This window comes from Cebidichthys violaceus, unplaced genomic scaffold (genome assembly GCF_023349555.1).
Source record: "Cebidichthys violaceus isolate CVI_PGR_0920_01 unplaced genomic scaffold, fCebVio1.0.p SCAF_151, whole genome shotgun sequence".
Classification (NCBI taxonomy): Eukaryota; Metazoa; Chordata; class Actinopteri; order Perciformes; family Stichaeidae; genus Cebidichthys; species Cebidichthys violaceus.
This window is the reverse complement of record NW_027176320.1, coordinates 34033-45910: the sequence shown is the minus strand read 5'-3', so window position 1 is coordinate 45910 and position 11878 is coordinate 34033. Positions and strand designations below refer to the sequence as shown.

The 11878-nt window shown below is 54.0% G+C and overlaps 1 protein-coding gene across 1 annotated transcript; it reads right to left on the bottom strand.

Annotated features, from left to right (window-relative positions):
* Window positions 1-66: 66 nt before the first annotated feature.
* On the bottom strand, window positions 67-11873 carry zhx3b (zinc fingers and homeoboxes 3b). The gene is made up of 7 exons (XM_068710380.1): window positions 11359-11873; window positions 4898-5836; window positions 4496-4600; window positions 2908-4407; window positions 1989-2687; window positions 1421-1763; window positions 67-1123 (listed from the first exon to the last, which is right to left on the bottom strand). The coding sequence occupies exons 2-7, from the start codon at window positions 5645-5647 to the stop codon at window positions 1113-1115; spliced, it is 3408 nt and encodes a 1135-aa protein (XP_068566481.1). The 5' UTR covers window positions 5648-5836; window positions 11359-11873; the 3' UTR covers window positions 67-1112.
* Between the last annotated feature and the right edge of the window lie 5 nt (window positions 11874-11878).

Below are 11878 nucleotides of genomic sequence, written 5' to 3'. Positions count from 1 at the left end.
CAGATTAACGACTAATAACCGTGAGTTGAAGCGTCCTTGTGGTTGAAGTCAGGCAGAAAGCCACACGTCTGTTACATTCTGTTTATTCTGCAAATACCATCTGTAAAAATTATACATCGAGCCTAAAGTATGGAACTCTGGTGAAAGTTCAGTTCTTCTACAGTTCAAAAAAACAAAATGTATTTCATAAGAAAGTTCCATTAAAAACAAACGCAGGCCTGACGTAAAGAAGCACTCTGATGCTACGACACAGACGCCCCTCTTCAGACGACACCATTCCAGACGTCCCCCCCCCCCTCCAAAAAAAAGAAAACTGGACAATTTAACCAAAAATATGTACAGATAAGAAATGAAGAGTGAGTAGAAAGAGATGATCGGATGAACGTCAGTGCTGCGTTTTTGTTTTTTTTAAAGTAAGCTGCTAGCATGAAGTCAAAGTGTTTGAGTGCACGTCGGTGGGGGAGAAAGAAGGGGGAGTACGAAGATGGCACACGGTCGTATTTACTTTAAGGCCTTTTTAAGGCGAGGCACCCCGGAGAGGAAAGTGCTGTGCAGTTTTTCCGTACCCCCCCCCCCCCCCCCCCCCCCAAAAAAACCCAAACTGTCGACGCTTCGTCGGTCCTCTTCTGAGGGTTCATTTGGTCGGTGAAAGTCCAGAAAAAATCTCCCCTCTTTCCTCCCGATCTGCCCCCTTTCCTCCTTCCTTTCTCCCGTCACAGCGGGCAGGCGGAACAGAAATGGTGTCACCCCTCCCTCCCTCCCTCCCTCCCTCCACCTCCTCAGCCTCCACTGGAACTTCCTTCTGAGGGGAAAATGGCGGACGGGAGGACGCTGGAGAAGGTCTGTGCAGCGAAGGGGTGGACACAACGGAGGGGGGGGGAGGGGGGGAGGGAGTGGGTGGGTGTTTAGGGGAGGAAGGGAGGGAGGTTAGTGGCTTTAGTGTCCATCTCACATAGTGTGGGAGGTCATGCCTCCCTCTCTCTGGGTGAGAGAGAGAGAGAGAGAGAGAGAGATGTGGGTGAGGATGGTTTCCGTCCAGTGATCCGGTTACAACCACATCTGCCGTCGTCTCCTTCCTCGGACAAAGAAATAGGGCTTCAGTCGCTTCCTCTTCAGTCGCTTCCTGTAGTAATTAAAACAAACGAATAAATAAAAGCATCACCTTGACAGATATTAGATACGGTGGGAAATACATAACTCATAATTATAGTTTCCACCAGAGAGACGATTATGATTCAAATTCATTCAGAACGACTCAGCCTGAAACAGGAACATGTTTCAATATATTGAGGACAAGTTGAAGTAACTGAACTATTCTGATCATCTGTTCATCGTTTGTCATTTTATAAATCAACCTGATATCAGTTAGTCAGTCTTATTTTTGATGCATTACTGTTTGCATCACATTAAAGAAGATTACCTTCAGTGGGATTCACAGTCTTGTCAGTGTTGTTGGCCTCCTCAGCTTTTGTTGAGACGCCGCACACCTTCTCCTTCTCCTCCTCTTCCATCTTCTCCTCCTTCTTCTTCTCCTCCTCCATCTTCTCCTCCTCCTTCTTCTTCTCCTCCTTCTTCTTCTCCTCCTCCTCCTTCTCCCCCGTCCCTCCTCCTGCGCTCCGTGGTTCCTTCCCTGCGTCCGGTCTGGGTTCGGTCCGGTCAGCAGCAGCAGCAGTGTGTTCGAGCCTCGGCAGCGACGCTTTGGTGGAGAACCAGTGTCGCACCAAGTCCGCCGTTAAACCGCAGCTCTGAGCCAAATCCTGCAGCTGAGCACAAAGAACAAATCTGTGGTTCTGGTTCTGTGAGAGGCGCTGCAGAGGTTTGTCTCGTTCTATTACGATCACACAGCGTTACAATCGCAAAATCGGAGAGTTAAAGTGTGAATCTTTGCTAAAAAGGTGTGAACACTGAACTGATTCAATATAAATGAAACTAAAAGCAACCAAAACTGGTACATTATTGGTTTTAAATTGGAGAAAACAAATGGATACCTGTGACTCCTCCACGCTGCCGTGGGCCTCGTAGTGGGCCTGGAGGACCTGCGTGTTCCCCTTCTGGAGGTCCTCCTCCAGGGCCGTGGTCTGGTACGCCTCCAGCCACTTCAGCTGGCCGTTCTTCTGCACGTAGCGGCAGTCCCCGAACCAGCGCACCACCTCGGGCCGGGCCAGTCCGGTGGCCGAGAGCATGTCGTCGTACTGGGCGGCGCTGGGCCACTGCGTGCGGGCGTAGACCTGTTTGAGCGTCTGCAGCTGCTCCGCCGTCTTCTTCCCCCGGACGGCGGCGGGTTTCGGGGAGTGGGACAGTTTGGGCGTCGGGGTGGAGGAGAGGGACGGTTTGGGGGTGGAGGACGGGGAGGACGCCGGCGTGCCGTCCATCGCCTCGCCCTCCGCCTTCCCGTTGGCCTCCGTCACCTTGAGCATCTTCAGGTTGATCTTGATGGGGTTCACCTTCAGTTCCCCCGAACCGTCCTCCTTCTGCCTCTCCTCCCCGTCCACCTCCGTCTCCTCCACCTCCGCCCTCATCGCCCGCTGCGCCTCCTCTTTCTTCTTCTCAGCGGCCGCTCTCTTCCTCCTGTCGGAGAACCAGCCGTGGATCTCCCTTCTGGTCATCTTGGTCTCGGAGCGCAGTCGGTCCACTTCCTCTCCTGCCGGGTCCGGGTCCTGGACAAAACTGGCCTCTAGTGCCTTGACCTGAACGAGAAACGGGAAGGGACGAGGTCAACAAAACTACAACCTGAAGAGCAGAGTGGACTAAATAAGAACATTTAAATCAATTATCATCAATCAAAAACAACAATTCACTTGTTCCGGCTTCTCCAACATGATGATTTTGCTGCTTCTACTTTACACGATAAAGATGAAACACTTTTTGAAAGATCAAACTCGATACAGCACAAAGCTCCTCACGCACCTGATGCGGTTCTCTCTCCTTGTAGCGGATAGCTGTGAAGTCCGGAGAGGGAGGTCTGGGGAGTCGTCGGGACGGCGTGGTGGGAGAGGTGGGAGTCTGCGACGGCGTCGGGCTCAGCGGCGCCGAGCCGTGCTGCGGCGTTTTCGGCCCCGAGTTGCCGCCGCCCTCGGACAGATCGACAGGGTTGCAGCCCCCCGCGGCGCTCGACCCGCCTCCAGACTTACCCGACCCGCCGCCGCCGGAGCGCACGCTTTTGAGGTTGCGGAAGTGGTATCGCCGGTCGCTGAACCACTTGCGGACCTCCCGCACCGTGAGCCCCGTCAGCGAGATGAGGCGGTCCACCTCCTCCTGGTCGGGGAACTGGCTCACCAGGAAGCTGTCCTTCAGCGCGTTGAGCTGCTCCTGAGACTTCTTGCCCTTGTAGAAGCTCGGGTCCAGGAACGCGTTGACGGGCGTCTGGGAGCCGGTCGTGCCGCTCGGAGGCGCCGCGGGAGACGGGGGAGAAGACTTGGAGGCCGGGGAGGACGGCTCCTCCATCTTGGCGGCGGGGGAGTCGCCGGTGTCGGGCTCGACGTCCTCCGTGCTCTTCTTGTTACCGTTATCTTTCCTCTTCTGCACGTCGCTGCCCGTCTTACTAGATTTGCCGTCCGCCGTGTTTTTACTCTCTTTGTCGTCGCTCTTCGCGATGCCGCCAGCTCTCCTGACGTCGGCGCTCTTAGCGGTCACGTGGATGCTGACGTTGCTGTTGCTCCTGGTGCCGACGTCTGCGTTACCGCCGCTGTGTTTACCGTTGCTCACCTTAGCATTAGACGGATTAGCGCTCCCTAGACTGAGGTTGATGACGCTGGCGTGGCTGCTGGTAATGATGGAGCTCTCTCTCCCGCTCCGGCTGCCGTTACTGCTGCTGCCAATGACGTGACTCCCGGTGCCGCTGCCCACCGTCCCCACCGTCCCCACCACCATGCTGACGCCTTTGTCGGCCACCGGCGCCGCAGCCGGTCGCGCCTGCATCGTGGGGCGGGCGGCCGCCTGCGGCTTGGGCGTGACGGCCAGGGCCACCGGGGCGCTGCTGACCTGGATCCCGTTCGCCATCATCGGCTGTGTGACGATCACCCCTCCCTGGCTGACCAGGGAGCCCTGTAGGATGTGAGGGATCCCGGCGGCCCCCAGCGACGCCGGCAGGACCGTGATGGTGTGCTGGGCCGGGCCGTGGTGACTCCGGGTCTGGCTGTGCGAGCTGGAGGGTCCGGTCTGGATGATGGTGTTGAACATCTTCCTCCTGGCCTCCTCGATCTCCTCGGGAGACCAGCTGATGCCCTGCTTGAGTCTCTGGGCCGTGAACCAGATCTTGATCTGCTCCTCCGGGAACTTGGTGACCACGGTCAGGTAGCAGAGCTCCGCCTTCGTCGGGTACGGGAACTTACTGAAGGAGGTCTTCAAGAAGGAGGAGGAGTCCATGGAGGCACTGTAGGTAGGGATGCTGCTTAGAGGGATCATCACCTGGGAGGAGGAAGAGATCAATACTTAAGTCATCTTTAAATAAAAGTTCAAAAACACCGAGACACAAAGAACAAATCAGATCACTTACCTTGGGGAGATTTTTGGAGGTGGAATACGAAGCGGAGGAGATATTTGAGGAGGCTGTGATCGGTGTGGATTGATGAAGGCTTCTGTTTTGAACCACCGAGACCACCTGGAGGAGTCAGAATTAGATATTCAGAAAGGCTCCGATCACAACGCAAGACCAATGCTGTCCTCCTCTCCTGTGGGTCGCGTTTTTGTGACGAGCATGAAAGTGTAAATATTCTGCTGCGGCGTCGTTTGGCGCGATCGTGGACTCGAACGTAGTTTAGAAATCGTCCCCACAATTTATAAATCACAGTTTATTAATTGGAGAATAACGCAACGGCGGTGCCAAGCGAGAGCATAAACAAAGACTTAGTCGAATAGAAACAGCCAAAACTACGAGGCCGGGTGAACCTCCACCTACCTGCGTGATGGGAGTCTTGAGCATCGGTAGCGCTCCGGAGCCGTTGACGATCTGGATCGCCGAGGGCAGAGTGACCTTAGTGGTTCCGTTGTGGACTATCGTGGGGACGTGGGTGACCGTCACCGCCGCCTCTTTCCTCTCCGCCTCCCTGGAAGCGGAGACGGAGTGTCGGTCCGCTGCCGGCTCCTCCGAGGAGGCCGGGTGAGACACCACTATCCGCTTGGACTCCGACTTGCCCTTCAGCATCCTCATGATGGGGGTTTTGGTGATGGAGATCTCGCTGTCCTTCCCCGTCTCCGCCCCCGACGTCAGCAGAGTCTGCTCCACCACCGCCCGCCTGTCCCTCTTCCTCAGCCGCAGGGACGTGTTCAGCGTGCTGGGGTGAACCCGGGCGTTGTGCAGCGCCAGCCCCTCGAACTTGAGCGCGGAGACCCCGCAGCTCACGCACAAGAAGCCGGGGTCCGCGCGGAAGTCCGGGTGCCCCGAGTACACGTGGTCCAAGAACAAGTTAAGGTCGTGGGTTTCAAAGTCACAAGGCTTACAGGTGTAAGTGCCGGCGTCATCTTTGACGGCGTCCCCCGCCTCCGGTTTGGAGGACTCCCCCGAGTCCGGCGGGCTTTGCCTGCCCGCTCCAGAGATCCTGGATTGACGGAGAAGACCCGGAGAGTCCCGGTCCACCTCAACCTCTACCGGCCGTATGATCTTGCTGGGGATCATGCAAGGAGTCGTGGACTTCCTCTTGCTGGCCATGGTGGGACCTGCAGGGTAGGGGAGGGTCGTGGGTCGAATGGCCGAGGACGAGGTGGGAGTGAGAACGAGGGGCGTTTCTGGTCCACTATAGACCAGACGTGGGGGGAGGAGGAGGAGGAGGAGGACGACGAGACATGTCCGAAGGTCCACTCCTAGTTCTCGCTGCGATTGTTAAAAAAAGGGGAGAACCTGGAGAAGAGAGAGAAGGAGATGTTTTAGTACAAACGAGGAGAAATAGGACGGGAGGTCTTACGCCAGTTTCCTCTCAGCAGGAAGAACCTCAACAGCACAGGTGAAGGTAACAACACCTCGTGAAGAGATCCAGGTGAAGCCTTTCATCTGATGCTTTAATATGAAGGAGAACAAAATGCCATCAAAACTCAAGGCTGTCTCTTTTATGAGGGTGCATTCAAACAAGCCCAGTCTGCTTCCTCACTGAAGGCTTTTTGGGAGAGCTCCTGTCCTGCCCCCGTCTCTTCCCCTCCCCCACACGACTCTGCCTCACTTCCCCTCGTTCAGACACACCCCCACAGGGAGAGAGCACATTCTGTGATTTCTTTTTATATGGATCCAGCGCCTCCGTAGTAGCTCCACTGAACACCTTTTTATAAAGACGACCACATAAACACTGGCTTGTGAACGTGTAGCTTTAAGAGATAAGACCGGCTTCTTCTTCTTCTTCTTCTTCTTATTCTTCAGCCGATGGAGAGAAAAAAAAACCTGGCGCCAACACACAGAAACACACAGACCTGCATGAGAATGTGACTCTTACAATCCTCACCCCCCTAGTTTCTTTTGTGTCCACACAAAATGGCGAAGCTTCCTGTGGAGGAGTCGTCTCCCCCCCCACCCGCCCCCCCCTCTGACAGAGAGGTGATGATGCAGTATTGGCGGACCGCTGCAGGGCAATTATCTCCCCAATCACTCGGCAACGACGCAACACCTCACGCACAGAGCAGCAGAGGCCTCACAACAAAAAGTTCACCGGCTCAGAGGAGTTCAACAGGAAAACCCTCTCAGAGTCCAGCCCCCCCCCCCCGCCCCCGCAAAGACACTTCACCACAACAGAAAACTAAAAAGAAAAATCAAACTGAATGCAGCTTTTCTGGCAGGCAGAACTACAATAATCTCCTCCGGTGCACAAACAGAGCAGTCCAATGCACATGTTGAACACGCTGCACGATGCTGCTGCAGCACCGTCAGCTGACCGGCATTTGGCATCAAATGCTCAGACCAAAAAAACAACAACAACAAGACAATAATTCATGATCTGTTACTCAGCCTGCATGTTTACCAGCTCCTATTCTGCCATCGTACACCGCTGAGAGCGCCAACAACGGCCATGCTGCTTGTTTACTTTTATAATGATCATTTTTGGGGGGGGGCGTGGCTTTGGAGGAAGTGACTGAAGGGACGATCTGTTGGTGTTGACGACTTGGAGGCTTTCTATTTAGATTCAGCAACTTTTGGAGCTAATGCTGCTAGCGGCTGTCATTGGAGAAGAGTTGGGTGTTTTTTTTTAGGTGTGTAGATCTCTCCCATCAGTCTGAGGTCTTTGATACTTCCTCCACCTTTGTTTGGGTCTGGCCGGGTGCAGCCGTGGTTCTCCTGCATGTTTAGTATCTTTGTACTCTCACTGGTTTCTGCAGATTACCAGCTCCAGCTTTAAAACGCTCTCTCTCTCTCTCTTGTCATGCTCCATTAGCCCAAAACCCCGTCGGCCCCTCACAGGACCGGGGTGTGACGGACGGCCTGGTCACAGGCGTACACGGAGTTACACGGCAACTTTTCTGTGTTTTATGAAAATCAAAAACCTCGAGTAACAAACAGACGACTCTTCATGAAGCTTGTGATGAACTTAAGCGGTCGCCTTTCCGTTTGGACCAGAGTGTGAGCGGTTAACGGGCACAGATGAGGTTTTCTACTGTGGAACGTGATGCCCCCTTGCTACCCCCCCCCCTCTCTTTAGCTGGGGCTGTTGTGCACCCCTCCTACTCTGCTGCCATTCAGTTCTGCATCGGGGGGCAACGCTCTGCCAAGGCAGGCCTGGTCACATGACTCCACACAAAGGCTTATGGGTGGCCAGCCTCAGCCATCCGTCACGTGGTTCTGTTGGGGTGGGCGAGAGAGAGAGAGAGAGAGAGAGGGAGAGGGAGGGAGGATGGTGGGGGATGGGCAGGCCGGTTTGGGGGTGAGGAGGCGAGGAGGAGGGGGTGTGGTGGAGGAATCACTGAGGTGTTTCAGTGAGGAATTTTTTCCTCCCTGATACCCCCCACCCTCCCTCCCTCCCTCCCATGCACCACCCCACCCTGCTAACCCCCGCTCTTCAACGCCCCCCCCCCCCCCTTCTTGCTCCAAACTACAATCACAGTCTCACCCCCCCCCCTCCTCGCTGCACTGCAAAGCCTGGAATGTTCCAACCCGAAGCTCTTCAGCCAGTGGACATAACCTGAAGTTCAGCTCTCTCACACTCTCACACTCTCTCTCTCTCTCTCTCACACACACACACACACACACACACACACACACACACACACACACACACACACACACACACACAGATATTACACAAAACCACGACTGTGTGATTAAAGTTGGGCCCTAAACGAGGCCACAGAGACCCCCCCCCCCCCCCCCCCCACAGGTGAGGACTGAAACAAAGCACAGGAGGACGAGTGTCTCCGGCGTCACGGGGCCGTGAAGACATGCAGCACTAACGGCGTCCGTTGTGCGTGGAGTTATTTGCATGTGTGGGCTTCCTGTGTGACAGAGAGTGCAGAGCAGGGAGTCAGGGTGGGGGAGCGCGGTTGTGTGTGTGTGTGTGTGTGGCATGCGGGGGTGGCTGCCTGCATGCCTCTCTGTGTGTGTGTGTGTGTGTGTGTGTGTGGGTGTGTGTGGCTTGTTTACTGAGGTGGTGAGGCTGCCATCTTTCCTGTGCATGAGAGTCAGATATCTCCTCCTTCATATCTACACCTCCACCAGAAGTGAGAGCGCAGCCTGACCTCCTTTTCATCCTGGGAGTGAACACAGCTCACTCTGTAATATATACGATGAACCCTCCGGCATGGCGGTGGTAGCGTAGCCGCATGCTAGCTCAACTGCTCCTCACCTATAGAGCCGAAGAACACAGGTGTGATAAGCGTGTAAAAAAAAAAAAACACGCTCTACTGCTCCCATTTTATTCTGGCTTCCACACTCTCTCTTCCTCCTCCTCCTCCTCCCTCCAGCAAGTTTGGCCCGGGGAGACAGGTCGGCAGCGCCACTGGTGTGTTACTGTCCCCATGGCAACCACCTCCTACCCCCCCACCCCCTCTCTCTCTCTCTCTCTCCCACCATCTCACGTCCCCGAAGCACATGTGTGTAGGATAAACACACTCGCACGTCTCCGATGCCATCCCGTCCTAGCGGGGGCTTGTTTTGTTCCACTGAGTGGTATTTGGTATTTGGAGAGTCCACCGGGCCCGGCTCCTATTTCAGTGCCTCCCTCGCGCGGTGTTGATGTCACTAACCCGGCTAAGGTGTGGCCCCCGCCAATGGCACGCCATAGGCCCGGGGAGCTGATGGCGTCTCTCTCTGTCTGTCTGTCTGTCTTTCCGGAACATCTGCTGGCCCCCTCGCTTGCTGCCTTGGTTCTTGAGGTGACGCGGATCGAGGGACCACCTCAATACCCGAGAGCTAGTTATCTGTGAGTCTGCACCGAAAACCAAAACAAAACCCTTGGCCATCTATGGAGTCTCTGCTGTGACAGAAGTAGAGAAGCGTGTTTACTCCTGCCTTAAAGACAGCCTCCTGTCAAGTCAACGCTCAGGGTTTACACTGGTGCATCCAGCGTGACAAAACACAACACACACACACACACACACACACACACACACACACACACACACACACACACACACACACACACACACACACACACACACACACACACACACACACACACACACACACACACCCCGCTCTTTGTGCGTCTGAACTTCTTTCTCACGACAATACAAGGACCACAGTGAGGAAACCTCAGAGGTCCTACAGTGTCATATTCTTCTCTCCTGAGGAGGCCACACACACACACACACACACACACACACACACACACACACACACACACACACACACACACACACACACACACACACACACACACACACAGCTCCTCGGGGGTCAGGGAGCAGGGGAGCATGGGATGGCTGGCGTGGGTTTGCAGACGGCAGCGCTGCTTTGGCCACAGTGCAAAAAAAGAAAAAGAAAGTGGGTTGCTGAGAAGGGGAGGGAGAGAGAGAGAGAGAGAGAAAAAAAAATGGCGGAGCACCATGCTCTTGTGCTGTCCAACCTAAAATGGCTGACATCACAAGCTGTTAACCAGCCAGCCAGAGCCAGAGGCTGCTGCTGCTGCTGGATGACCCAAACCCGGACTGCTGTGAGGCTGTTAAAATAGAAATAAAAAGGAGCTCTTTGAGTTTGCAGCTGACTTACTGATGACACGGGGGTCAACACGAGAGAGGAGACGCAGACCCAAAAACACCGACGAAGAAGAACCGCTCAGGTTCCACGAGAAGTCGTCGTTAGAAAATCAGACGTGAAGAAACGCAGGAAGTGTTTTAACTGATCGATCGAGCTGTCAGATGACAAACCTATTCAAAAGTGAGGGGGAGGGACTATTGATGACATCCTACCTGGAACATTAGGAACGTATGAATACAGATAACTAGCTTCACGTCCGTCACCGGTGTGATGACGGGACCGGCCGGTCAAGACGGGTCAGAGACTGAGAATGGAACCGGTGGATCAAGTCGTTTGTCTCCGTTGGGACTCTCGTGGACCTCGGACACAAACTAGCCGTCTGGCTGGGAAAGCTGTGCTCTAATCACACACACACACACACACACACACACACACACACACACACACACACACACACACACACACTGAAAAACCAACACAACAGCTAAAACATGGACTTATAGTTTGTATAGTTTATGTTAAACGGTTCCAAACTTGACTTTAAACCAAAGTCTGTGAGGACAACAATAGAAAAAAATAATAAAAAAATATATTTATAATAATAATAATAATAATAATAATAATGTGCTTTATTTCATTGCACAAGTCTAAATAGAGCATCAGTCATAAGTGATGGGAGGGTTTCCTAACTTCTTCATTCAGCAGCACATCCTGCAGGTCTGACTGAGACACACAAAGCCTCAACACAACACATTTATTAATAACAACACGTGAGCGGATAGCGGTATTTTAGTGAAACACACACACACACACACACACACACACACACACACACACACAGAGAGAGGGACCGTAACGTCGGTCTCAGAGCGCAGCGGCGTTCAAACATTTCCGAAAATGATGCGTGTTCATCTTCCGCTCAAGTTCCGCGGAGTGTCCAACTTAATGGGCTCGTGTGCGCGTTATCGGGCTGTTGTTTTTTTTAGAAACATTGTAACCAATTCAGAGCGGAGGAACAGACGAGCCCCCCCAGACCTCCACACACACACACACACACATATATAAATATATATAAAAACACTCCCCCCCCCCCCCTCCTCCTTTACCCGTTGGCTGTCGCCATTTTAAGCAAAGCGACATGCAGCTGAGCCAAAGCGCAGCAACAAAAAAAAGAGGTAAAAGCTTCACTGTAGCTCGCGCAAGTTTTGTGAGCCCCCTCGTGTAAAGGTGCAACGTTAAATCACACTCACCTGTGCGCGTGTCGGTGGACGCGGACGCCGCGTGGACACATAAAGTTTACAATGATTCGGGGCTCCAGAGGAGGTGTTTCTTTTGGGGGGCTTCACTGATGGGAACTTGTAGGTGTAAAAAAAAAAACACACACCCCCCCTCTCTGTCCGGCTGCTGGTGGACGTGACACTGGAGCCACGCCGGTTCCCCCCCCACCCCACCCACCCCGTGTTTTTTTTTTTTCTTTTTTCTTTTTTGTGTGCGCTTGTTTATTTCGCGTGTCTCTCAGAGTGGAAGCAGCTCAGCGGAGGAAACGACACGACGGACGTACCGGGGGAAAGAGACGGACACGTGACGACGACGTCACTGACGGTGGAGTTTTGACGGTGAAGAGAAAGAAGCTCGAGCTGCAAAGAAGGGAGCCACACACACACACTACATCCCGGTGTGAGTGTGACCCAACGGTACACGAGGGAGGGGCAGGGGGAGGAGGAACCGTCCCGGTCCCGGTCCCGGTTGAACGGGCTGTTACCGCTACAC

Excerpts from the sequence above, each read along its gene's own strand:
- zhx3b (XM_068710380.1), bottom strand. The coding sequence starts at position 5,647 with ATGGCCAGCAAGAGGAAGTCCACGACTCCTTGCATGATCCCCAGCAAG. Across the intron at positions 4,408-4,495 it reads CCTCCAAAAATCTCCCCAAG|GTGATGATCCCTCTAAGCAG; the intron begins GTAAGTGATCTG and ends TCCTCCTCCCAG. Across the intron at positions 2,688-2,907 it reads AGGAGAGAGAACCGCATCAG|GTCAAGGCACTAGAGGCCAG; the intron begins GTGCGTGAGGAG and ends TTTCTCGTTCAG.